The sequence below is a fragment of the Lathamus discolor genome, chromosome 14 (genome assembly GCF_037157495.1).
Source record: "Lathamus discolor isolate bLatDis1 chromosome 14, bLatDis1.hap1, whole genome shotgun sequence".
NCBI classification, from domain to species: Eukaryota; Metazoa; Chordata; class Aves; order Psittaciformes; family Psittacidae; genus Lathamus; species Lathamus discolor.
In genome coordinates this window covers 12,482,956-12,509,093 of record NC_088897.1, presented here as the reverse complement: position 1 = coordinate 12,509,093, position 26,138 = coordinate 12,482,956, and the positions used below count along the sequence as shown (strand labels likewise).

At 50.3% G+C, this 26,138-nt stretch overlaps 1 protein-coding gene across 2 annotated transcripts; it reads right to left on the bottom strand.

The window, feature by feature from the left end:
• Positions 1–260: 260 nt before the first annotated feature.
• On the bottom strand, positions 261–23,683 carry WSCD1 (WSC domain containing 1). 2 transcript variants are annotated; one of them, XM_065694234.1, is made up of 10 exons: positions 22,589–23,683; positions 15,047–15,160; positions 14,178–14,812; positions 12,133–12,247; positions 11,562–11,746; positions 9,226–9,347; positions 4,854–5,019; positions 3,907–4,071; positions 3,083–3,283; positions 261–1,752 (listed from the first exon to the last, which is right to left on the bottom strand). In XM_065694234.1, the coding sequence occupies exons 3-10, from the start codon at positions 14,578–14,580 to the stop codon at positions 1,400–1,402; spliced, it is 1,710 nt and encodes a 569-aa protein (XP_065550306.1). In that variant the 5' UTR covers positions 14,581–14,812; positions 15,047–15,160; positions 22,589–23,683; the 3' UTR covers positions 261–1,399. The 2 variants fall into 2 exon arrangements, with proteins under 2 accessions (XP_065550306.1, XP_065550305.1); XM_065694233.1 differs by lacking the exon at positions 15,047–15,160.
• Positions 23,684–26,138: the final 2,455 nt, after the last annotated feature.

Genomic DNA, 26,138 nt, shown 5'->3' with positions numbered 1-26,138 from the left:
TAAAACTGAACATTCACCAATAGACATCTAGAGTGTGACGGTCCCAACTGCAACTTCATTTGGCTGATTTTAGCAGAGCTATTGCTAGTGTCACTCCTGACCTGGTATGAAGCAGAGGAGTCGCAGTAAAATTTGGTCCAACATCTGTACTGGCTAAACCAGTCTGCACAAGGTCTTCATCCCTCCCTGTTCTGAATGACCATTAGAAGAAATGAATGCATGGTCAAAGCACCAATGATACACACACAGAGGAAGCCCAGTTCCCTTTATAGAAACTTGTTGCTTTATTAAAACTAGTATTTTCACTCAAGTTTTCAAGGAATCCTTTATTTCACACGAACAGAAGCATCTCGCAGCAGGGCGGCCCCCCTGGCTGGGTGGTTTGACCATCTCCGAGCTGCTCCTGCGGCCCCTGCCTGCAGGCAGGACCAGGAGGCCGACCCTGCTGCATCGTGTGTAGCGCAGCACAGGGTGAAGTGAACCACAGGGGACCCAGCGAGTCACAGACAAACCACGCGTGGCTGTCGCAGACTCGCTGTGAGTCTGGTGACAGAGATGGAGGTGCCGAAACCTGTGCTGAGCCTCTGGCACGGGCGCAATCCCTCCTCTCCCACCCCTCCGAGGCCTCCTCCATGCCTCTGGGGCCAGGTCTGGGGTCTCTCTGGGACTGGCAATACCCAGCCCACCTCTGGCCATGCTGAGGTTCTGCCCTGCAGGTCCCAGGTCCCCTCTCCACGGGGACGCGCTGCCGCTGCCCCGTCCCTGCAGGGCTCACATGGCCCTGGCCACGGAGGGGAGCCTGGGCTGCGTTCTGAAGCCCCCCTGCCCAGCACACGGGCACCTTCTCCCCCTGCACCTCTGCCTCCGCTGTGGCAGGTGACCTGACCGCCAAACCCCGGGCAGAAGCTCGTGGGCTGGGCTGGAAGAAAGCGACCTCCTTAACTGCTGAGATGGGAGCTGTCCGTCCGTGTCCAGGCACCCTTTCCCGCACCCTTTCCATGCACCCGTGTCCCATGCGGTGCTGTGGGAGCCCCTGTGGCCCCTGGCAGGTCTGTGGTGGCAGCAGGGCAGGGTGCCCACAGCAGAAAGCAGGGCTGCTCCCGGTGAGGTTCTGAGCCGCTGGTGCAGGAGGGGCACACGCAGGTAGACGCTAGCAGCTTTTCGCCCTGGTTTATAACCCAATTTCCATCCTCCATTGCTTGCCTTCTGGAGCACTTAGTGCTCTGAAGAACACCCTTGAGTGGGAGAATTTGCACTGCTCAGCAGGCTCCACAAGTATCTTTAGCGGCTATCAAGCTCTGTTCCTGTTTTATTACTATTTTTGTGGGGTTTTTTTAGCTTTATATTTTTGAGAAAAATTATCTTGTTTGTAAGCTCAGCGCTGAGCACCACCAGGTTATCATCTCGGCACGTACTCTCTGGGCAGCCCTGTGAAGTTTCTTCCCCTCAGGGCTTCGTCCACTGTCAGGATGTATCTGTTGATAAGATCTTTCATTTCCTGCGTGAATGGCTCAAAATCCTTTTGCTTATCACCAGACCGCTTGAAGTTCCCGTCCCTGTTGTTCTCCACACAGAGCAGTCTGTCCTCTGTCACCGTCATGTTCAGGAACTCCACCATTTCCTTCAGCTTGGGGATGAGGCTCTGCTTCAGGTCCTCGTAGTGGACGATGAGCAGGCGCTTCCCGTACTTGAGCCAGTCCAGGACGTGGGAGGCCCACCAGGAAGCATAGCTGTTCACGAAATCCGGCCACTCTGCACCACCGGAAAGCAGGGAGAGGAGACAGCGTTAGGGCTGCCGCGCAGCATGACTGTTCCAAGCCTTACCTGTGCAGCAGGGCCGGCGTTGCTGGGCACGGTCTGGTGGAGCTGGATGGGCGCGTGCTGGGGAATAGGATGCATTCGGAAGATTGATCTGTGCCTGGCACATGGGAGGGATCTCGGGTCACCCACCACGATCACGGGGACAGGATTTGCTGAATTGTTTTCCTACCTTTGCCTACCATCAATGACCCCTCAGTCTCTATTTGCTGTTTATGATAATCTAATAGTCCTAGCTAAAGCTTTTGGCCTGGACAAAGAGCACTTGTGGCTGAAATGTACAGCAAAATACAAATTGTTATGGGAAAGCCATTCCCTCTGGACTTTTTACCAAGGGCTGTTTTGTCTGGGTTTGATGAATAGGTTTTGAGTTGTGACTGATGAAAGGTAATACATGATCTTGGGAAAGAAATGTGCTGTGAGAGAGAACACTTCCCCAGCCTCCCTCAGCCCCGTGCGGTGTGGTTTGCCAAGGCACAGCTGTAATGCCTAAAATATGCATGAGGAGATATGCAAGTGGAATCCCTCCTCTGCTGCTGTCTGAATGCAGCAGTGTGTTCAGTGGGGAAATCACAGTCACACCATCAGCTTGCCAGTCAAACGCATGAAGCGTGGCAGGCATATTCTGAAGTCTTTTTGTGTGTTCAAGGAGCACTGAATCTCAGGTCCCCCTATTGCTATTATCCTTCTTTATCTGCAGTGCAGTAGCACCTGTGCAGTGCTGTAAAATTTCCTTCAGGAAATGTCATGCTCCATTGAATCCTCCAAATCTTAAATAAGACTTCTCATGTTTATTACATGCTGCAGGAGCAAATGTTCTTCACCTCGCATAGCTTGGCAAATGGGCTGTACGCAGGGAGGCCAGGTTGGACAGAGCCTTGGGTGACATGGTTTAGTGTGAGGTGTCCCTGCCCATGGCAGGGGGGTTGGAACTTGATGATCTTAAGGTCCTTTCCAACCCTAACTATTGTATGATTCTGTGTTGGACCTGGGCATGTTTTCTCTGCCAAACAGCACGATGGCAGCGGTGTTGCTGCAGGCCTGTGGGCACAGGTTTGGTGCTGGATGTGCAGCGAGACCCCAGGCACTCCCCAGGAGCAGGTCCGAGCGCTTTGGGGACTGCGCTTGGCTGCGGTGGGACTCAAGTCCCACTGTTTGCAGGGCTCGCTTGGTCCCGGCGCGCTCCCCCTCCCCAGTGTGCTGGGCTTGAAGCTGTGTCCGAAGCAGCAGTGCTCCCCCAGCCCACCCCGGAGTGATGTTTTACCTTTGCTTTTCCAGTTGCGGTCAGTGGCGTAGCCCAGGTGCCCTGCATACTTCCTGTTGAACTCTGCCATCAGAGACTTGTATGGGTTCCGGATCAGCAGGATCGCTGAGTCGAACATTTCAATCTCCGTCTTGCCACTCTCGTGTGTTTTCACGCAGATGGTCCTTCTACTCCTCCAGTGATCTTTTTCTCCTTTAAAACCTGTTTTACAAGACAGGATTGTTGGCTTTTCCGCTTGATTATGTGCCTGTACCTTTCACACTCTAAATCACTCTCTACAGCGGTGTAAAACTGCAGTGGGAGGACCAGCCCATCAAGCCCCTGTCTGAGCTGGGTGTGCGTGGGAGCCTGGCTTTCCTCCACTGGGGAGAATCAGGCAGCACCTCACTGCACAGGGGCTGCTTTGCACAGGGCCACGGCTTGTGCTTGCTGAATATTGTGCCCATGCAGGTTGCTGCCCTGCCAGCACAATCAGGAACACTTTAAAATGCTGTTTCCTGTGCTATGCAAGGCTCAGTTTAGTTGGCGTTTTAGTCAGCTGTCTTTCGGACCAGTCTTTCAGATGGGAGCTGTGCACGTGTGTGTGCTCAGCAGCACCGGTGCAGGTGACCTGCACATTCTGGCTGTGGTCTGTGAAAGCAGCTGCCTGCGGAGCTGTTGGAGCTGCCCCTGCTGCTGCCGGCACCATGAGCGATGGGTCGTTCCAGGCACGGGTTTGAATTCTACCAATGTGCTGAGCAGGGTCCCAGCAGGAGGATGCCAGAGCAAGCAAAGCTCCGTGTCTCGGAGGCGCTTTGCGCACCCCATCCCTGGGGACACGGTACCTTTGTTGTAGAGGGCTCCATCGAAGTAATAGCTTCCCGTGTAGTACCCTGTGGCATGCTCTATCAGATGGCGAGCCCACGTATTCCCAGCCCCAGGAAAGCTCGACAAAGCAACAAACACTTTGGATTTGGTGGATAAGAATTTCCTGTCCGTGCAGCGGGTGTCTGCGAGTACAGAAGATATTTCATTGTTAGCACTGTGGCTTTTTAATAATTTTCCTGACAGCTCTTGATTATGGCGTTTATTGCTTCTTTCTTTTCTCTCTTGCAAATATAGGATATCAATTTGAGTCCAGTTGTGAGTCAGCTACTTCCCAAAATTAATTCAGCCGTAAGAGGCCAGAGAGATTATCCTCGGAAGAGGCTTTTGCTGGTTTTGTGTTAGGCAATGCTTTTTTGAGAGAGCTGCGGCAAACCATTGTACTTGCCAGCAAGTTGTGATAAAAGCCCCTTGATGCCTGTTTGTTAGGGGCTATTTGCCTGGCAGGTTGGCTTTTCAATGAAACCTGAATATGCCATTACACCTGGAAATTGCAGTTTTATAATGCAGGAGAAACCCCTCCTACTGCAAGGAGCTGCTTCAGTCTCCCAATGTCCTGTCTCTCTTTGTCCTCTCCAAAGGGCCCAAGGTAGTGACGAGCCCTATTGTGCCCATCTCCATGGGGGCTGGGCCACCTGGTCTCCATACTTTAGAGATACCTTATGACAGCCTACCATGCTTTTGTAAATCCTAGCCTTATCTCTTAGCCTGCCAACAGAAGCAAGGGTAGGATGAGAGCCAGTCCTGACCCTCTGATGGTTCAACAAGAAGCCAGGAAATAAATTACAAATTATGCTCTCCATTCCTCAAAGAGCCTCTAGACAGAGATCAGCCCTACCACTGCCCGAGGGCTGCAGGGCCGTGCCCAGCAGTGCTGGCTCTGCCCTGGTGAGGCAGGTGCTCCTACCTTGCACTGGGGTCTGATAGACCAGGCAGTATTGTCCCTTGGCGGTGCTGCTGGCGTTGTGCAGCCCACTGCAGAGCAGCGCATCTGCCCCGTTGTGCAGCGAGAAGCGCCCGGTGGCGTAGCCGCAGTAGCACTCCCGTGCTCGGAGCACTGCCAAGGGAAACTCCTGTGGAAGAGGGAACACAGCAGTGTGTAAATGCCACATCAACAGCCCGTGGGGAATGCTGCTGCTATGCAAAGAGAAATACATCTTCACAAGGCCACTGTCAAGATCAAAGCGATGTTTGATATATCATTGTAAAGCTCATGCGTCTAATGCTTCTAGTGCTTTTCATACTGCAATTGCTTTAAGAGTGGTTCTCAGACACAAGCCTCGTAAAGCGTGAGAAGTCAAAATATTCTGATTTTCTTAATTATTCATAAGACATAATTTTATAATAGTTCTGTAGCACCTAGTGTGTAATTCCATCTGCAAAACTTCAGTGTAGGAAAAGTTGTTCTTATTTTCGCCCGTTTTCAGTTGGATCATCTTTTAAATTTCCACTTGCATTCCCTCAGACTGAGGACTCTGCTGTTCACAGGTTTGCCTGATGCAGCTTTTACTGGAGTTTGTGCAGAGGAAGCTTGCCCTTAAAGAATTAAAGCAAAGAGGGAATTTAGACCCGCTGACTAATGTCATTTTAAAACCAGAAAAAGTCAATCCATAAAGAAGTACATGTCCCAGTGTGACTTCTTCCCAGCTAGCAAAAAATGAACGTGCACGGAGGGGCTGGCAGAGGCTTTGAGAGCTGCTGCGTACGCTTCTGAGAAAGCCACTTAGAAACATGGTACCGAGTCATTTTTGGCACATGTATTCAGAGGGACTCCACCGAGGGTGAGTGTAGGGCTGTGCCAGAAGCAGCAGAGGGGACCTGCGGTGCCTGGCACTGGAGGGAGGTTCTGCCTTGCTTCTAGGTAGGGAAGCCTTGCCTGAAATCCAGGCTGAGTGCTGCACATGACAGGTACCTGGCCAGGGTGTAAGGTGTGCAACCACACAGTGCTCACAGGCAGCGTTCACTGCAAGGAGGTAATTCCCGAGCAGGTGCTGGGGCAGCGGGGCTGGGCTGGCGCTGATGGGAGCTAAAGGGAGCTGATCATTTGCTGAAGAAATCAGCGGCTGCTTGTGTCTCACTAGGAAAAGAGCACTTACTACTGTGCTGGCACTGCCCCGCAAGTTCAGTTTTCTCCTCTTTACCAGGGGACTGGGGATGTTTTCCCTGGGTTTCCAGGGTCCCCAGGGCAGGTGTGTGGGGACGCCCGAAAGAAGTTTGGGGTTACTTGAGTGCAGAGCGTTCCAGTCCACTTCCGTATCAGCACTTTTTGCCTTTTAAAAGTCTTTTGGAGCCTGGGAGTGTGTGACAGGACTGCTGAGCAGCTTATCTCTCGCTCTCTCCCGCATGTTCATCCTCTGATAAGGAGTCAAATACAACACGTGTGTGCCCAAACAGCCAGCATTTGCTTAGCGAATGAGGTACGATGTCAGAAACTATTTACAGATTTGATCCAAGAGCAAACCAGGGCTGTTTCTGCCTGCAATCGGGAATTTTCCCTTTGCAATGAAGCAGCATTTCTCAGCTTGAGAAATTAATAAACGTCCCGGCCCTCACACACAGCCTGGAATAGGAATGTACCTGTGCCGAGGTACCCTGCGAGCAAGAGGCTTTGCAGAGACCTCACCAAGTGCTGCCCCATGCTCCTGTGCCTGCAGAAGCACCAGTCAGCCCAGTGCCGCACAGTTCCAGTGCTGGCAGCACAGTCACTGAATGAAGCGTGGTGGGAGGCTGTGAGTGCCTGCACCGCCTGAGGTTCTGACCCACTGGTCCTTGGTTTATTGTGTTAGAGAAATAATGACAGTATCTAAATGGAGCTCTGGAAACCCTCTGTGTGAATTCCACATTCTCCTGGGATTTTGATCCAAGTCCCAGGAGTCTTTTGTTTATGGGTAGATAACGGCATGTCGCTACATCTGGAATTCAAAACAGCACGTCTGGTTTTGGAATTAGCAAATTACTGTGCTTTACAAGGAAAAGTAAAAGCACCGTGGGGTCAGTAACGCCCGAGTGTGCAAAGTCACCAAAATGCTGGGGTTCCTGATTTCAGGAGTGTGTTGATACTGGCTAGGAAGCTGTCCATGTTATTTTGCAAGGAAAGGCTCCAAAGCTGGGACAAACACTTGTAGTGTCACATCGGGGCCTTTTTTGGTATCTAGAGTTAAAGCACAAATCAGTGTGTAGTAACTGGACTTGTGGATGTGCAATTGCTGCTGCTGAAGTGGAGGGAGACCTTGTCAGCCCTTCTGTAGGGGAATACTTTCCAATAGTCACTTTCCAAAGGGTGCCAAGGGGTCCAGCAGGGCTGTGGGCAGACTGTGTGCTCCACTTTAGGGAATGAATAAATGAGAGAGGTACCAAACCTTTTCTTCACCTTCCTTTAGTACCTTTTCCTCTTCATGCTATCATTTCTGCAGCCCTCTCCATGCCCTCTCTGCAGGAGTCTGTTCAGATAATCCTTTAGAATATCTGGTTTGCTCATGGCTTTCTCACACAAGCTTCATCAAGCAAATAGGCATTGATTCCAGCTCTGGAAAGCCACTAGCTGTTCCGCAGAGATGGACAGCTTCCTCCATCCTGCTGCTCTCCTCTAGCCAAATCCTGTTCGAAAGTCAGGCTGAAGTGGTACTATTTTGGTTGTGGTCTTTTTTGTATCCTTTTCAGTCATTCAGATGCTTTCACTTCTTTGCTGCATGGCCAGAAAACCTCGAAGGAGCTCTACCTCTGAAACCCATTCATTCAGAAGAGACATCTCCCCACACCAAAACAGCACAATTGTGCTTAAAACACTGACCTTGTGCTTGAGCTTCTCCAGGTATTTCATGCCATTCTCCCAGACTGAAAATTATCAATTGCACTTCATCAGTAAATATTGATATAATTGTTACATGTGGGCAAGCTGACACAAAGATCAAGATTTCTTCCCACCGTTAAACAACAGATTAACAGCAGAACTTTGGACATAATTGCTCCTGATGTCCTGACATCCATGCATTTACATGCATGGGGGTGCGTGTGTGTTTATACACAGGGTATGTGAGTGAATCACTGCAACCAGCTGCACAGAGCTAATCCCATCATGCCTGTGTAAAACACTGGTGGGCTGCTATAGAGGGTATGTTGACTGGGAAAAGCTTTCCCACTTCACCTAGTAATTAAGATTTGTTGTTCATGCCTTAATAGTTTTAATCAGTTTTGTGATGCTAGCAGACAAAGTAATTGAATGTTCAGTTTAGTGCATGAGGCTGGATGTGGCTGCAGGCTGAATCTGACCACGCAGTGAACCCTCCTCTGAACAGAAAAATAAGCCCTATGGGATGGGGAGGAAGGGAACCAACCACAACAGCCACCGAAGCAGAGGCTGCCCTGAGCTGTATGTTCCCTCCCATGAAGATCCCCACGTCCATCAAACTCCTTCAGTACTTACACCCACGGCCTTACTGTGTGATAAGTGAAAGGCGCTGCTTCAGGCCAAGAGTGCCCTAGGGCAGCAGATGTTGGTACGTTCTTGCCTTCTGTCCAAAAGCTGACAAGCAACTGACCTTATTCTTTGCTTTCTGGTAGTCTTATATATTGACATGAAGTTCTGCAATGGTTCCATTTTAAATTTAAATAAATTAGATCTAAATTACATAGGTTATAGTGAAAATGGTATAAATTCTGGTGTGGAAATGCACACATTTGTGTTAAAGTACCAGGACAGTCCACCTGCTTTCAGTGTGCTTACCTGAGTGTCTCACATTCCCAGCCAACACAGTTACACACTGGTATAAAAACAGTGTGCAGATGCCTCACATTAGATCCTCCTGTTTTCTGTGGCCATGCGTGCTGCTGCCTGTGGGGAGCCCAGGGCTGCACCAGGAGGAGGGCGCTGGGATTGCCTCTCCCTGCCCTGGAGCCACAGGGGCTCCCCACTGCTCTCCGGAGGGCGCTGGGGCCGCTGGGGCCACCGAGGCCTCCCCTGGGATCAGATCTGGCGCTGGGCTTGGTTTGAGTGTGACATGGAAATGGCATCAATTTCCTCATGGCTGCTACTCCTTGCTTAGAACGGCTTTTCTGTGTGTGATATTTAGTGGCATCACTCTGATGGCTTTCCGTCCCACCAGCCCCACTTGGGAGAGCAGCTGGACCAGATACATCACTGGCTATTTACTGTGATGAGCTTTGTGCTTTAGAAACTCATTTACAAATTCAAAGCTCTAAGGCACTAATCTCTGTTATTCCCTTAGTAGATTAAAATTTAAAATAACAAAAAAAGAATGTGAAATGAGAACTGTTCTTACTTTCTTGGAGCAAAATTCAGAGCACATCTCCACCGTCAAATTGGGCTGTATCAAAGAGGCTGGAAAGGTGTCTGTTAAATTTGCTGGAGCTCTAAAACATCCTCGATAGATAACATTCCTCCCTGCAGGGATATGAAATAGGTTTCTCTTGAGAAAACTGTCCATAGTATCCTGCCTCTTTCACAAAGAACAATATTAGGTTCAGAAGCTAAAAATAATAAAATAAATTGTATATTCCAAACGCTATAGAATCAGAGAAACCACGACAGACACTAGAAAACTGTGTTGCAAATCCTGTGGTATTGAAAGGAGCACATGTCTTTGGCTTTGTACAAACCACCGAAAGCTGGGCTGCAGCAGAGGGTTTAGATTGCATTCCACCAGCGGAGGGCATTGCTATTGTTTGCAGGTCCCAGGCTTCTTTTCAAGACATGCTTTCCCCTGAAAGACTTAAAAGCCCCGATAAAAATCTACAAAGCTTCCCCTGATCTGCACCAGAAAGGGAATGGAATTTAAATGAATCCTGAGCCCCCGCCGGGGACCCACCTTCCTGCACATCTGCTCCTGCTGAGCTCTCCCTTCGCTTCCCACTCGCTTTCTTTTCAGGCCAAGGGTGTTTGCTGCAGCCTCCGAAATCTGAACTAGGCTTTTGTGAGCTGCTGGGGGAAGAGGGCCTGCTTCAGGTCTTCAGCATCGGCCTCTGCTCTGCCCTGCTCCTGTGTCAGTGCCGCGGAGCTTGGCAGAACTGCCCTGTGTTTTGCATCACTGCGGCTGAAGTCAGGGTTTGGCCCTAATGCTCGTTACAGGCAGCAGTACCAATCCCCGCCTGCTTGAGAGAGCAACATTTCTGGACAGACCCAGGTGATACCCCGAGCTGTATGGGACCTCCCTGCCGCAGTGGGGCTGTGCATGAGCACAGATGAACTGATGGTAACGGAGGAAATGGATGTGGTGTGGCTGCTTGGAAAAGAGCCTGCATGTTCAGTGATTCTGTAACTCCTAGGGCTTGGTTTTGGCTTTACAAAGGTGGAAAACGCTTTTATTTCATCACTCTGTGCTAACTCTACTGACAGAATTTGCCTAGCATGACTCAACAGGGAGGAAGGAGGACCTGGGAGGGAATTTGGGTCTTTTCCTGGTCTGCACCCACTTGCTACCTTAAAGAACACTCACCAGAACTGATGTGGGAAATGTGCTGGGTGACTGGAGAGATCCGGTGTTGAAGGGAATTCTGGTTGTGCAAGGATTTCCTGGCAGAAGAGCCCAGATTCTGCAGCATGAGCCAAGGGGCATTAGCTTCAGGCTTTGAGCTTCCCTGTGCTTAACGTGACATGGGGCACAGTCCTGGCGTGGGAGCTGTGCAGTTTGTGGTGCTCATGGAGCCAGGAGCAGCCAAACCCAGGGAAGGTTTGAGTGGAGATGTTACTGGATGTGCTCTGTGCAAGCAGGAGCCTTACGTGAGGTCTGTTCTCTGCCCTGCGTCGTGCTCATCACAGGTGCTGTGCTGGTGTCAGAGTTACTTCCCAATGTGCTTGTTCACTGTGATTAATGCTTCTATTGGCCTCTCAGCTAGCTTGTGGGCTTGTCAGTGGGATTCTTCAGTCAAATATCAGGTATTACTAAGGGCAACCAAAATACAAATCTAGCTGCAGGCTAGACTAATTTGATGACTAATTCATTAACACTTAGGAGAAAAATAAATGCCACCCTTTTTCTATGAAAGATGTATATATATTTTATGCTTAAGATTTAAACAGTGATGCATGTCCTGGGAACCCTGCCAATGTGCCTGTCAGCCTGACACGAGCAATTTAGGTCTATGTACCTTTGATATATAATTTATATGTAGCTGGGTGGATTATTGTACAAACCTTGACTTGTCTTTAAGAAGAAATGAAGTACCATCAATACTGGCACAACCTAAGGTCTTGGTGCTTCTTCTCAGCAAATAACATAGTAAGATCTTGTGAGCTTGCCAAAAGTAAAGACAGCTCAGCTGTTAGGTGCTTTATGTGCTTTGTGTTGGCCCAAAGGTTTATCTGCTGTATCTCCCACGGTACCTGACTGAATGACAAGTAGGGTAAGCACTGTCATCTCAAGATGAGACAGAAATCCCAACCACAACTAGGACAGAAGTTCTTGGAAGAGCAAAACTCTGCTCTCATATCTCTCGCCTAGGAAAGAGACTGGTGTCCCTCTTACTTACTATCCTCCTCTACTTACTATCTAATTGCTGTCCTGCAGTCTTTTGTTTAGGATCATTTCTGAGCTTGGGTTGGGCCAGCATCAGTCCTGCGAGAGGCCGCCTGCCTCTGGTCACCCAAACACCCACTTACGTCGTCTGGCTCCTGCCCGCAGCTCCTCCACCCTGTAGACCGAGAGCCGGTTCACCCCTCCGCAGGCCGAGCCCTTCTCCCCCTTGCACTCGCTGTTGCACTCCTCGGGTTTGGAGGCGGTCGCGGGGAGCTTATTCCCGCAGTAGCACTCTGCTCCGTACGCCAGCCCCGCGTAGGTGTAAGCCCTGCAGGAACAAACGCAGGCGCTGCTGGTACAGGCACTCTGGCTGCTCTGAGTTCATACCTGTCCCCATGCGGGCACATGCTTCTGCCACCCTGCTCCAGAGATGCAGCCGGCCCTGGGGACAGGCACCACGTGTGTTCCAATGCTCTACAGACCACAGAGACTGTCTAACAAAACAGTAATTCTTGACCCGACAACAGAAAACATATTGTCAGTAGCCGTGCTATGATGAAGAGACTAGGCAGCAGTGAAACAGTCTACTTAAGCAGGGCAGCAGAGCTATGGCATGCCTGAAGGTGTGAGATAATCACGGTTTTCACACATGCTGTGTGTTTCCCGTTTCAAACTCAGAGAAGAGCAAACTTGCCCTGAAAAGTTCCTGCTCACCTCTCGGCACAAGCTTCCTGACAGTGGGATACTGTCATTTTTCTCAAGTCATAAAACACAGCTCCCTTCAGCGTCCTCTCCCGCGAGTCGTCGCTGAAGCATCCCACGTAGGTACCTGTGTGCAAGAGCACAGTTGGACAACGTGCATGGGATTGACACAAAAAAGGGACAAACCCACCCAGCGGCACACGCTGCCAGCAGTTGCACAGGGGCGCACATCACGTCCTGCCCACCCTGCAGGCCTGGCTGCTGGTGCCGAGCTTCATTGGTGCTATTGCAGGGGTAAGCCCGAGTGTCCAGTGGAAACGAGCCAAAGGCAAACCAGCCTCTTCCCTTCCTCCAGCTCCTTAAAGCAGGCCGAGAGCCAGGCTGTGGCCACCTGGAGCTGCAGCTCCTACTCCCTCCCTTCCATGGCAATGCCCTGTGAGTCTCTGCAGGAAAGGAGGAGGTGTTCTTTAACGCAGTAAAGACCTGGAGAAATCTTGTTGGATTTCTCCCAAGTTTTATTGCAAATCTCAAGTTGATAATGAGATGATGTGAAAGAAATATTAAGAAAATCAATTTTCTTTGGGTACATAGAGTTATATTAAAGCTATAATGGAAAGATAACTTCAGCCTTAACTAGGCAGCACCGGCTGGTTATCGCATCCAACTATCTCCTTCTCCTGGTGCAAATGAATCTCTTAAAATGTGTCTTGCTTTGCTTAGCATATGAAAGATAAATATTTCTCTTAGACTGCATCCTATGTGAAGCCTCTTTTTTGTTGTCATGAACAAAACACTATAAAAATCCGGGCCGTTTTTTAATATACGATTGGAAGGGTGATGTGGAGTCCCGCTATTATGCAGCAATTGTGTGTATATAAGCACATTTTATCATTAAAATAAGAAGGAAAAAGGAGATTTGATTTTAGCAGCATTGAGATGACAACAGGAAAGTCAAATAACATGAGCTTGGGCAGCAAGAGAATATATGATGAAAAAAACTAAAAAGTATTATATTATCAATAAAATAATCTGCAAGAAAAGGAAAAGTTAAGGTACTCTAACAGAGATTCTGGAGCCTGGAATAACAAATCAAACCTTAAAATATTACCGACACAAGAGCAGATTCGAAGCCCTGCACGTTGGTAATATGTGAACGTGCAATTAGAGAGCTCACAGGCTGTGATGTACACCCTGAACACACCGCTGGCGGGCTGGGAGTCGCCTCCAGTGAGGAAGTTCTGCATTTCACTGGAGACTTCGGATTCGGGCACTTGGATTCAAACCAGCAGCAAAGGAACTCGGTGTGTGGGGCCCAAGAGCTATGTCAGGAGCCAGAGGGTGCCCTCCCTGCATCCCTCCCACAGCACCAGACCCCAGGAGTGTCCCAGATCACGTCCTGTGAGTGAGTCACGGAGAGACTCCAGGTCTTGGAGCAGAACACCATGTCAGTGATCCAGCCCCTGTCCCTCTGCGTCCTGTGTGATGGCATAACCAGGCCAGGGAAGCAGCATGAAACACCCCATCCATGGAAGTGTTCCTAATAGGAAATGTTAATTTTTTACTTAACAAATTCCTGTTTTCATTTGATGCACTGATGGAATTTGCCAGCCTCCCCGGCAGGGAAAGATGTGGCCCCTACCCTGAGCCCCTCAGCACTGATGAGGCTGCGCCTCAGATCCTTTGTCCAGTTCTGGACCCCTCACTACAGGAAGAGACATTGAGGGGCTGGAGCGGGGCCAGAGAAGGGAAGGGAGCTGGTGCAGGGCCTGGAGCCCAAGTGTGATGGGGAACGGCTGAGGGACCTGGGGGGTTCAATCTGGAGAAGAGAAGGCTCAGGGGGGACCTGATGGCTCCCTACAAGTGCCTGACAGGAGGATGGAGCCAGGAGGGGCTGGGCTCTGCTCCCAAGGAACAAGGGATGGGACAAGAGGAACCGGCCTCAAGCTGCACCAGGGCAGGATGGGGATGAGGAACAATTTATTTGCCGAAAGGGCGATGAAGCGCTGGAACAGGAAGAGGTGCAGTCTACGAGCGCAGGGGCAGGGTGCATCCCTTACCTTTGTGTTCGGCAGTGTGCTTCATCGCTCTGAGCCCCGCTGTCTGCACGGGCTCCTGGTCGCTCATGAACCTGTGGAACCACCTTCGTCTCAGCTGCCGGAGCTCGGAGTTGCGGGACACGAGCCACCGCGGGCTGTGCCGCTGGCCCGGGGCCGCATCCTGCAGTGCGTCCATGCCCACCAGCAGCCTGGGACGGGGGCGCGGGTCCGCGATCCCGGCCATCCCGTCCAGCACTGCCAGCGCCTGGCTGGCGGAGGTCCCACGAGAGCCTTGCTGGATAATGAGGCGGGTCCGCTGCAGCAGCAGGAGGCTGCCGGCCATCAGGTAAGCTGCTGTGAGGAAGAGGAGCAGAAACTGGGTCCGACGGAGAAACTTCTGTAGCCTGAAGAAAGCTTTGGCCATGCCCTTACTGAAACCAGGCCCTTCAAGCCTCCCGACGGGCCCCTGAAGCTCTGCGAGGCCGGGCGCTGGTTCCTCCCATAAGTTCAGCCCATCGCTAAGGTGCCTTCTCCCGGGGAAAAGCCTTCTTCCCACAGCGCAGGGAGCAGCCCGGCGCCGGCCTCAGGCGCCCGCCTGTGCCCGGGGTGAAGCCATCGCTGTGCTCCGGGAGCTGCCCAGCGGCCGCCGCTCAGACCTGAAACAGCAACGGGGAGGTTGGTTCCACCCGAGCAGAGGATGCCCATCACCAGGGTGACGGTCCCACCCGCCCTTGCTCTAGCTGTTCCTCCATCTGTCGTTTGTAACGATGCACTTTAAAAGCAACAATCAACGGGAATGATTGATTAAGCAGAAGCCGGTTTCAGATCCTCAGCTCTTTCCCCCCCCTTCTTTTTTTGTTTTCTCGTAGCTTGGAATGCACAAGAAATACCTTAATGATGAGGTTAATTCTCTTGGGATGTTGGGAAAAAAGTTCTTTCTTCTTTTGCCAATAGCCAACATCTCCATTCTCGGTCACTGGAACAGGCAGCCGCAGTACAGGCACCTTTTTAGGAAGGTATTATCAGATTCCTTCCTTTCAGCTATAAGTAGCTAAGCTACAAATGCAGATCAGAAGGAAACAGCAGTTGGGGGGGGGGGGGGGGGGAACTGCATCAACTCACAATAGATACAATAAGAATTATTAATCTCTGTGCGGCACAATAAAGCCAGGCTTTGTGCTGGAAGGGGTTTGGGGATTGCCGCAGGGCTGTGCGAGTCGCTGTCCTTGTCACTTTAACAGACCCCAAGGATGCGGCTGGTTTTTAGTAGGTTTCTGTGCTGTGGGTGAATAGGGAAATGTGGGTAAAAGCCAGGGAGTGTTTGGTCAAATTTCATTTCAAGTTTCACCAGATCTCTCCCGCTCTGAGCTTCGCAGGCTTCAGTTGTGCTGATGTGCACCAGGATGGGATTGTCTGGGCAAGAAAAGCTCCTTTGTGCTTTAGGGAACCTTTAACCTCCTGTAGCAAATAAAAGCTGGCATCTCCCCATAAGTTCCTGTTTTCCCAGCCAGTCGCCTCTCTGTGGAGCCAGGCAAGTGCTGAGAAAAGATGCAGTGTTTTCCAGAAAAGAAAATATTATGGCTTTTGCTTAACTGGCACTTGGGGCACGCTCTTGATACCCACAGTCCTGGCAGAGGAGCAGCTGCTCACTGTGTGTCTTGTTTCAGTATCTGAGTTCAATTCTGTAGACATTCACTTATGCCTCTTAAACAGAGGCACCAAGTCTCCACCCATTCCCTTCTCCCTTCTCTTTTTCATTTAGTTTTGCAACTTCTTTCTGCCTTAAGCAGCGACCAAAACCAAAGCTCATGCACTTCCCAGCCAAAACTGCTGCAGTCTCTGAAGACCAGTTTCTCAGCTGGACCAGGAAAGAGCCCTCCCTTCTGATTAGCTCCAGAGCCAAGGGAAATGCATTGATTTACACAGCTGAGGAGCTGACCCTTGGAGTTAAATTATTGAAAATCTCTGATCAACATTGTGAGCACTCAAGAATTACAGTAAAGGGGTCACAAGCACCCAGGCAGATGAAAGGCAGATTGGCCATAATTAGGCACTGCAGATTGTTACTGCTTTAATTTATCTGCAGAAATACAGTCTATAAGCATAGGTATGGTTTGCTCCACTCGTTGTTCCTAACATGGGGCTACTGCAAACCTGAGCTATGCCCAAAACAGACTCTAATGTAGAAGATGTGTGTGTGTATTGGCCATTTGGGATTCTGGCAGGGAAACTGCTGCTCCCTGCATCCCGCATGATTCTGAGGTGAGGCTTAGCTAGTGGAGGAGGCAGCCGCACGCTGCTCACATTGAGCACATCTACACTGCAAAGGGATGGCCCCCAAGGAAACACTGCTGCAAAGCCTCTGGGGAGATGGTAATGGCTGCAATCACACAGGTATTCAAAAGGTTTAAGATTTCCCCCTAGCAGCAAGGTGAGGCCTGATAAATTCATCAGCCTCGCAGCCATCTTTGCCCAGCTGTAATTCAGGGTTTCGCGGCTCTTTTGGTTTACTCACAAAGTGATCGAGGTACAATATCAAGAAACACTTGGAGCCAAAGTTCCCAAGTGTGTCCAAGTCATTTGCATTAAGGAAGTGCTGCGGCAGCGGGAGCCTTTCATCAGCGATGCCGAGTGGCAGCTTGGCTGGAGAGGGACCATCAAAGCCATGTGGCGGAGGTCAGGCACGTGATGAGGAAACTGCAGCACTGCCCCGCTTTAGTCCCTTTTAATGCACTGTGGGCTTGAGTTTTCAGCAGCTTTCAGTCGAATTTCTCCATGTTTGCAGTGATGTGGAGCGGTGGAAGCTGCATCATCCCCTGCTGGGTCTGGCCACTGCTTGCCCAAAGAGCGCCTGTGCAGGGCGCGATGTGCTGCCTCCCACATGAGCAGGGTGAAAACCCGCTGTGCATCAGCAGAGCGAGAGTTGCTGCCCGAGACACCGGACCGGGCTGAAGTATGCAGCAAGCTCTGCTTCCAAGCACCAAGCATCATCTGGCACTGCTCCTGTTGCTCTGCATGGCTTAATTATCTAGTTGGTTACTAAGGGGCAGCTGCTTCTGGGTCTCACAGGGCTAACGCTGCCCTTGCCCAGTGCCTGAGAAAGTTTAAATGGTACGAGCCAATGCCACTGCAGTCAATGTGACATACATAAATTACCTCCAGATGCATTCGCCCTCAGTACAGTTGCCATGACAGTACATTGTAGTAAAACCCAAGCAAATAAATAAGCAGACTCTCCGCCCACAGCAACTGCTGCAAATGTGCAACTCAGAAATTAAACGTTGCTTTTTAGTGGGGAAATAGCAGAGTGCTGCTGACATAAAGAAATGTCATTTGAATTTTCCATAAACTGCGTATTGCAGTATCATCAAAGTATGCCTAAAAGAATTGAAGTACATCACTTTTGATGATGATATTAAAAAGGAAAGAGCGAGGAGGATATGAACTAGTGTCTGGTAATAGAAAATGTACCATTTGTCTTTTTCATACATGTTTCATTTTAAAATGAAGTGAAATGGAGGAAAATTAAGAGTCTTCTGTTCCTATTTCTCAGTTCTTCCAGCCAAAGGGCTTTTAGGACCACATTAATTGAGAGTTGAGCTCGTCAGTGAAATCATAAAACAGTAATTGAAAGGATTTGAGATGGGGAATGAGAATTCATAAACAGCGGAGAGGACCTCTGGGTGGACAGAACAGTGAAAGGGTTAATGCTGCAACAGTGCTGAGCCTTCAGCAAGGAAAGGACCCCTCGTGTGGGTCACCAGCCCTCGTGTGTCTGGTGCCTGTGATTTTATAAAACGGGGGATTATCCGGTTATTGAGGGCATGAACTTGATGGGGTTCAGAAAAGCGTTGAGTGATCTGATTTTATGAAATACCGATCTATTCACTTCACAGGTGAGGGGTGGTTTTTGACTGTTCAGAAGTCAGATGACCATGCAGTTGTTTGAACAGCATTTTTAGGTGTTTGTGGCTGGAAATGTCATTAGACAGAAGTAGTTTGAGGGGTTTTTCCCGTGTGTGCCAGCAGGACTGAACGCAGAGCTGAGAAATGCGTCTTGCCTGAAATCCCAGAGTCTCACACTATGAATCTGTTCCCATCTGTTTCCTAAACTGGGCAATGCTGTGATTGTCCCTGGGGCAGCCAACATCTTAGAAGAGGAATCCCTCTAGATCTGGTGTGACCTGATCACCAGTGGCTTTGCAGCTGTAGCTCAGTTTTGGAGCCCTGTCCCCACGCTGGGGGCCCTCCTGGGCAGTGCTGCGGGTGGGTGTTTGTTCAGTCAGTGCTGGTGCAGTGTGAGGGATGCTCTCCCGGAGGACTTGCATGAATCTGCAGAGCTCGGTCAAGGTGTCTCCCACCAGCAGCCCCAAAAAAGCTGCTTTGCTTTTCTGCAACTTTCCTGCAGCCACATCGCTGAGGGCCTGTTCCTGCGGGGCCCTACCCAGAGCAGCAGGGTGGCAGGGGCAGCAGTCCTTGAGGGGGCTGCGGTAGCATCCTCTGGAATGGGCTCTGGCTGGCGTGCAGCGCCCAGCTCCTGAGTGTGCCCGGCAGCAGCAGCGGCTGTGCCTGGTGAGGGGTAATGGATCCTGCCGAGCTCTATCAGTATTTCCTAACAAGGATGTGGTTAGCAGGTAGGGAACCACTGGCATGGTCGTGGGAGCTCTTTGGCAGGAGGCAGAGGAGGGACCCGTCTGCATGTGCTGCCTGTTCCGGAGCACTGTGCAGTCAGTGTTCCCCTCCCCTGGTGTCCTGGTGAGGACATGCATGGTGTTGGGAAGCACACAGACAGGACTGGCTGCCAGACCCGAGGTGTCTCCCATTTTCAGGGCTGGTTTTCTTTTAATCCTTATTTTTCTTGCATTACATATATAATACTAGATTTATACCTGTACTTATTGCTATATTTGTAAAGAGAAATAGAGGAAAAGCTGTAAAGTTCTTGGCAATTCTACTCTCCTAGCTACAGGAATAGTTATGGAATTTTTAAGGGAAGGCTGAATGCTTTCAGTGATGCTACAAAAGCTGGGGAAGTCTGAAGACGCTAAAGAACAGCCTCAACTTGCAGGTGAAGGAGTTGCTCATTTGAGACTGCCCCTTGAGAGGCTGCTCAATGCAGATTCTTGGGTCAGTACTGCATTGATGCTCCAGCTCATCAATAGCTGATCTTGTCTAAAGACCAGCAGAATTTTGTAGATTCCGAGGCCTTGGCTCAGAAGCAAAGCTGTGTTTGCTGTTGTAAACGGAGGGGAATTGGACTCCTGAGCACCAGTTTTAGAAAAATCCATCCCTCTTCCACATTTCTCCTTCCTTTCATCAGCTGTCTTTGAGGACAAATGGAGTTAGTTGGGACATAGCAGGAGTCTGGCTTGTGGCCTTTCTTTTGGATACACGCATCCGTTTCCTTCAGGCTGTTTGGAAAGTCAAGGCCAGCATCATTCCGCGTGAAAGCATGCAGGAAATAAAACTCTGGAGAAGCTGCAGATTGAGCGCTGGGATGCTGTCAGATGTTCGCAGCTCGCTTTGTTCCCATCGCTAAAAGCACTCTGAGAATCTGCCGGTGCTTTCACACGCGGCCAGAACAGCCCCCTGAATTTTGAGAAAGGGGTTAAAAAAGCTGAGCTCTCCCCTCATGCCTCGGGTGGCACTGACAGAGAAGTTCATTTATGTGGAAAGCAACACATGCTAGAAGGAAAGCTTAGAAGAAGCATCGTAGTTCTCCACTGTCTTAAGCCAAAACCCACTCAGATGCAGGTTGATTCGGATGGATTTTGGTTAAGGTCCATTGTTACTTTTTCTAGCTCCTTCAGGAAGTGTCATGTGAAATCATCTCACTAACTTAACTATAATTTAGGAATTCATGCAAAGGGAAGAATAAGAGGTGAGTTTGTAATTCCATTGCCCTTTGTAGGATATTCTTTTACCAAAAAAGAGAGGAAATATTTGATGAAGAGGTACATTAAGAGTTATACAGATTCCCTTCACCAACTTAAATGTGTACTTTACAGTGAGATAAGGCCTATGGAATATAACCTGCTCGTTGACCTTTCTCAATGCAGTGCTCATGCGGGACCCATCTAGGATCCAACCACCCAACCTTCCCAGAGTGTTTGGCTTGAGGTGGAGAGGTAGAAGCACCCTGGGCAGGCATTCCTGCTTGGATAACCTTGCAGAGGAGGCCTGGGAGGACCTGCTCCGTTGTGCTCCAGTTCTCCCATCCCAGTCCTTCCTGCAAGGCATGTGGGAAGCTGAGGTTGCTTTTCTCCTCTGTTCCAAGGCAGGAATGTCTAGTTCAGGCATGCGAGGCTGAGGATGAGCTGCTGCCCATGCTTTGCTAGTGCTCATCCTGCATCCTCCATGCAAAGTACACCACATCACTCAGGTCTGCTGCTGCAGAACTTGTGGAGGGTTTGTATTTAAATACAGAACAAGGGTTCCTTCCCACCTCTTCCCAAGTTACCTCCGATTGTCTGACTTAGAGAATAATTCGGTTTGTAGGTATTTCTAGGAACCAACTCCTCCACTTCTCTCCCATCAAAATGAAGCTTATGGTCTAGGGCTTTTCAGTAAGTAATGAGGTGACGAGTGAGACATTAGCGAAGGGACCTGCAGCCTCTCTGGACACAGAAGCTCTGATGTGTCACGCCAGCTTCCTTCCCAAAAGATGTGGCTTTACTCTGGGCTTTCAGAAGCAACAAGCACTTCTTCCAGCTTAGAGATTCACTTGCTGGAGGATGGATCTGTGCTGACTCTATGCACATGCCCCCTCATGAGCGACTCCTTCCTGACACAATGCTGCTTTGAGTGTTACTTTAAGCACCACTTTAAGGTTTGCCAGCAAACTAGAGATGAGGTAGAAGCAACTTCACTACATGCTGTAGTGGCAAACATTGCAGCTTGAGAGGGCTTCCTGGCGAGCTTACTGTTGCTGGGTACAAGTGCACTTGCTACTGGATGTAGTCAGATTGCAAAGTTATCTTTGATGCCGATATTGTGTTAAAACTGTTCAATAATGTTGAACTGCGATAGAGCAGAAAAACATCTTTATGCAGAGATAGTAAAAAGAAAGAGAAAAACTCTGTGGTCCATAAACTAGTCAAATCAAGTTGAAAATACAGAAGTTACAGATGTACATGATATCCAGGCTTTACAGCTGATAAATAATTCAGCTTTGGAAGTGAAAGGCAGTGCCACAGAGCAGAGCTGCAGCCTGAGGCTGGAGACTCAGCACTGACTTGTGTGGATCTGGTCACTGCGGCTCTTTCACTGGATGCTCCGCTTTTTGGAGACCAATTTTCTAGTATGGGTAGGTGTAAATCTAGGCAGTAACTGTGTTGGTGAATGCAGTTGCCTATGGTGAGGGATGCAGAGGGGCCTGCAGGAGGAACTGGTCCAAAAGGGTTGTTGTAAGACAGCATGAAGACTTGGGAAGTGTCCAGTGACAGCTTGTGACCAAGCACACCATGGCAATAGGGGATTTCTTCCATTAATCCCATACTTTTTACCTAGCTCAGTGATAAAGTAGTAATCAGGAAAACTGATTCCATGCCAATATGGAAAAGGGGAAGACATATACATACCTACATTTTGTCTGTACACATGCACGTATATGTGTGCATTCTGTACACAGAGGTTTGCACTCAAAAGGTAACACACAATCTGCTGTCACCATTCACTGATAAACTGAGACCTATCAGCAAGCAGCATTCTTGAACCTAGAAAGTATTTTGGTCAATAATAAACCATTCATGCATAATGTACATCCCTTTGGTATTAAGAACTCCAGCACCCAGCAAATGAGGCTTTATCTGCAATTTCCAAACCCCACAATGTGGGTCTGTGGCAATAGGCTGAAGTTTTGTAAGAGGCTGTCGTAAAACCCAGACCCTATATTGATATTTGCCTCAGCCCATAGGAGCTAGAGATGAAATCTTTTCCTGTGTGCAAGGAAATCTACTGAAATTGAAACACCATGCAGCTCTGTAACTAGATCGTAGGTATTTAAACGTTTTTAACAAACCCTTCAGCATCCAAATTGCTGCAACATCCACCTACTAAAAATTGCTGGGGTCTATTTATTTAGCACCAGGATGCTTCAGAAACTGCTGGAGGAGCCGAGCCTCCCCAGGCTGGGGCCACAGCACACACTCGCATGATCCATCCCCACTTTTCAAGTGTGATGTTTTGTGGCTGCTCGGGGAAGGGCATCTCGAGAGCGAGCTGCAATCTTTATAAATAATGCAGCTAAGCCCCGTGTGCTCAGATCCATGGATAAACGTAACAAATCAAACCGCCGGTCAGGCTGCGATGAATGCTAATACCTCACCCTCTGCGAAAAGTTCTCAGGTTCTGACTTGTGTCGAGGCCAGCTGACAAGCAGCTTGCAGGCACACGCAATGCAACCGTGTAGGGAAAAGAGGAAGGGTGCTCACCTTCCGCTGTGGCCGAGGCGCTGCTGCTGCAGCCAGGTGAAGTCCCAGGCAACCCGCAGAAATACCATACAGAGCCGTAGCGCGGTCACTCCCGCTCCCGCCGCCGCTGCCCTTCCCGCGGATCCCGCTTCCAGCGCGCACGGCCGTGATGCCCCGAGCACCGGAGCGCGCCGCGCCTGCGGGGCTCCGTCCCTCCGGCTGCCGTGCCCCGCGGCTCACGGGGTGCCGGGGTGCTGCGCCGCGGCGGCGCGGGCGGTGCGGGGACGCTCCATGGCCTCCTGCACCAGCGGCCGGCGCTCAGCCCCCGCCGGCGCGGCCGGCACGCTCCTGTTTCATAACGCTCCCGCTGCTGGAAGCGGAGCCTCTCCCTCCGGCGGCTCCGCGGAGCGGCTCTGCGGCTTCCGCAGCTACAGACGTTTCCAGAGCCGCCCGAGCGCGCTGCCTGTGTGTTCGCCTAACCGCACGGGCGGCTGCATAGGCAGATACTGAAGTGGCGGCAGCAGCGGCGTGAAGAGCTAATGCGATCAGCTGAACGGATGCTCCTGTGTTTGTGCCTCCGTGCCTCTTCCCACTAGGGGCAGACCCCTCTGGAGCCGCTTCTCTGGAGACCCAGACCCCTTCCCGACAGGGCTGGAGGGTCCCGGGAAAGCGAGTCCCTGGCAGCCTCCTGGCTCCAGCGCGGCGGTTTCGGGCAGCAAATTGTTATGCTGGGCACAGGTGGGTAGAAGTAAATGATTTATAAATGTGAGAGCTGAACGGCCGTTTGCTTGCTGGTGTCCTCGGGACTGCCGGCTCGGCTCGGCTCTGCCCTCCTCACCGCACGTACAGGCGCCTTCCTTGCTGCTGCTGCCTCACATGGAGATTGATCAGTTTATAATTATTCTTAAAGCATCTACATGTCAGTGGGAGTAGGCTGCGCGTTTGTCACTGCGTGTGGTTCTGAAGCAGCCGTGGTCTTTGCATATTTCAGCGAAACCTGTGGAGGTTTGTCTCCTGGAGCCAAAATCAGATGTGGTTCTGGGGACCCTCGTTTCCTTCCCATGCTGGGCAGCACTGGTCAGCAGTGTCAGACCAAGCACCCACCTGGCTGCGAGAGAAGCACTTGAGAGGGGTTTGGATCCAAGAGGAAAGAGGGAATGGGGATGCCACGTGGGGACTGATCCTGTTTCCCTTCTGCATGCTGCACAGAACATCACGCTCTGAGCAGCCCTGTGGGCTTCAGTGATGCTTCATGTGTGTCTCCCATACAGCACGACCCAGAAGTGGGACCTGAACCTCCCAAAGCGGTGCCAACAGTGCTCAAACAGCACTTGACTTTCCCATCTCCACTCAGTTCCAGAGGAAGGGGACCGGGCTGGTGGTTTCAGACCTCTGCACATGGCTGATGTCACATTTGTGAAGCGGAGCTGGGTTAGGAATGTGCCCAGAGACAGGAGCCACAGATGGATGTCACTTGTTCACCACCTCACAAAAACCAGTGCAGTGATGCTGGAAAGGTTCAGTCTTTAGCTGGAGCCAGCAACAAGGGATGAATTTTACCACCTTTGTGTTTGCATTGCCTTAGTTACGTGTGTGTTTCATCTTAGACCCGTGTAAGCAGCTGTGCTGTGCCTGGCTACTGGAGGTTGGCAGTTTCCTTTCTGAAGGATGTTTTGCTTTGTTGTGTTTTGCTTTAAAAGCAGACAAATGCAGGAACTTTCATTTCTGGCTACAGGACACGTGAAGCGATTTGCAGTTGTGGCAGACAGAAAAAAGGACCTTGTGTTTCTGCTCCCAGCCTTTCAGGCCCAGATACTTGACCCCCCCCGCCCTCCCTCCCCCAAACCCTCTTTGCGAGCAGCTTTGGCCGGCAGCAGAGACCCCTCTAATATTGGTTCACAGTTGCGGTTTAAATGCCTTGAAGAGAAATACATGACCTGTGTTGGAAGTGCTAACACAGTCTGATTGTGGCAAAGGAAAGTCATCACTAAGAGTGAGGGCTGAGAAGCCTACCTGGAAAGCTTTAAGGTGATGGAGAATAATGGGCCTTCAGCATCCATCTGTGTTAGCTCTTGTGCCACCACCTCCCCGCTCCCTCAAGTGGGACTTCTGAGAATCCCTGCTGTTGAGAAGTTGAAAGTACCATGGGCTGCATGGGAAGAGGCAGGAGGGCTGCTGGTTATGAAGAATGATGTGTGAGATTTGTTTCATACGTTGTCAGGCCAGACCTACAGGACGTGATTTTTGTTTTACTCGCACTGTTTTTTTTGTCTGTTGTCCAAAGAGAAGCTGTGCCTTGACAAGACCAGTGGATGTGCCTCTTGCAGCTCCTATTAAATCAGGGAAATGGCTCAGATGTAAGTTTGAAGGATGCTTCGCGTGGCAAAAGCAGTGCACACACCTGGTGCTGGCACAGGATGGGGATGGGGACGCGGCAGTGAAGGGCAGTGGAGAAGCTTTGCAGCCAGCAGCTGCTGTTGCAGGTGGGAGCAGGCTGGCTGTGGAGCTGCTGGGTATGGAGGGGGCTTCACTGGACTGATGGGGAGGGGATTGTGCAGCGCTTGTGCAGGGGTTTTCCCACTGTGAACTTGCTGATGCGCCCTCCCTGCAGGCGTACATTATGTTGTGTTATGGTTTTTGTCATGTTTCATTTACACTTTTATAAGTTCCACAGATATTTAAATACTTTTTGAAGAAGTGCCAGCTGGACAGATGGCAGTTGTACATGCTGCTGCACACAAAGTGCTGGTGGTGTGGTGAGCATCCCTGGGAGGAGAAATGCAACTGGTGGAGCAAAAATTGGGTGACAACAGGGCTCTGTTGTCCTGTTGACAAGGAGCAAGATGGGTGGGTGCTCTCAGTGGACGGGGTAGGATCCAGGGGAATCAGCTGCAGGCACTGGGCAGAGTGGACAGGCATGTGAACATGAGTGATGGAGTGGAATTTACTGTTAGGTTTGCAGTAAAAGTCAATCTTTTACTGATTTCTGCTGGTCTTTGTGCTTCTAAGTTCACACAAACTCAACTGATTTGAGGGTATCATTTGACCTGGTGATAAGAGATGATGGCAATGCAAATGAATTGTTTCTAAATGGCTGCTAAAGGTAAATTTGCTAAAACCACCACTCAGAGATTTGGATCTAAGAAATATTGTAGCACTTCTGGTCAGTAACATACTGAGCATACTGCATGGTGTGTGCAGGAACTGTTCTACATACCTGCAGTCTTTGAGGTGGTTTGATTATGATTTGGGGAGTCACCACCTTAGTCATGAGAGATGGTCTCTGGCATGGCACAGCCACAGGACACTGCTGTGATGCACCTTATGGGACATTTGGTGGTCTGTGCTCTGCAGGAAGCTGGACTAGAGAGTTTTCATTCCCAGCAACTTGGCACCTCCAGTTCCCTGTTTCTCTTTCTTTCTACATCTCTCTGGGATGTTGCCTTTGTCCTTCCCTCGTGATCCCTGAGTGTGTACACACTGAGGTCTGTGAAGGTACATGGACCAGCAGGAAACTGTGTGTTTGCAATCACTCCCCATGAAGCAGAGTGTTTCCTGTTATTCAACTGCC

What these genes read in the sequence shown, in the direction of transcription:
- WSCD1 (XM_065694234.1), bottom strand. Translation starts at nt 14,580, where the DNA reads ATGGCCAAAGCTTTCTTCAGGCTACAGAAGTTTCTCCGTCGGACCCAG. An exon ending in GCGGGCAGGAGCCAGACGAC is followed by an intron (nt 9,348 to 11,561) that starts GTAAGTGGGTGT and finishes ATATCCCTGCAG; the next exon opens with GGAGGAATGTTATCTATCGA. An exon ending in CCGCAACTGGAAAAGCAAAG is followed by an intron (nt 1,753 to 3,082) that starts GTAAAACATCAC and finishes CCGGTGGTGCAG; the next exon opens with AGTGGCCGGATTTCGTGAAC.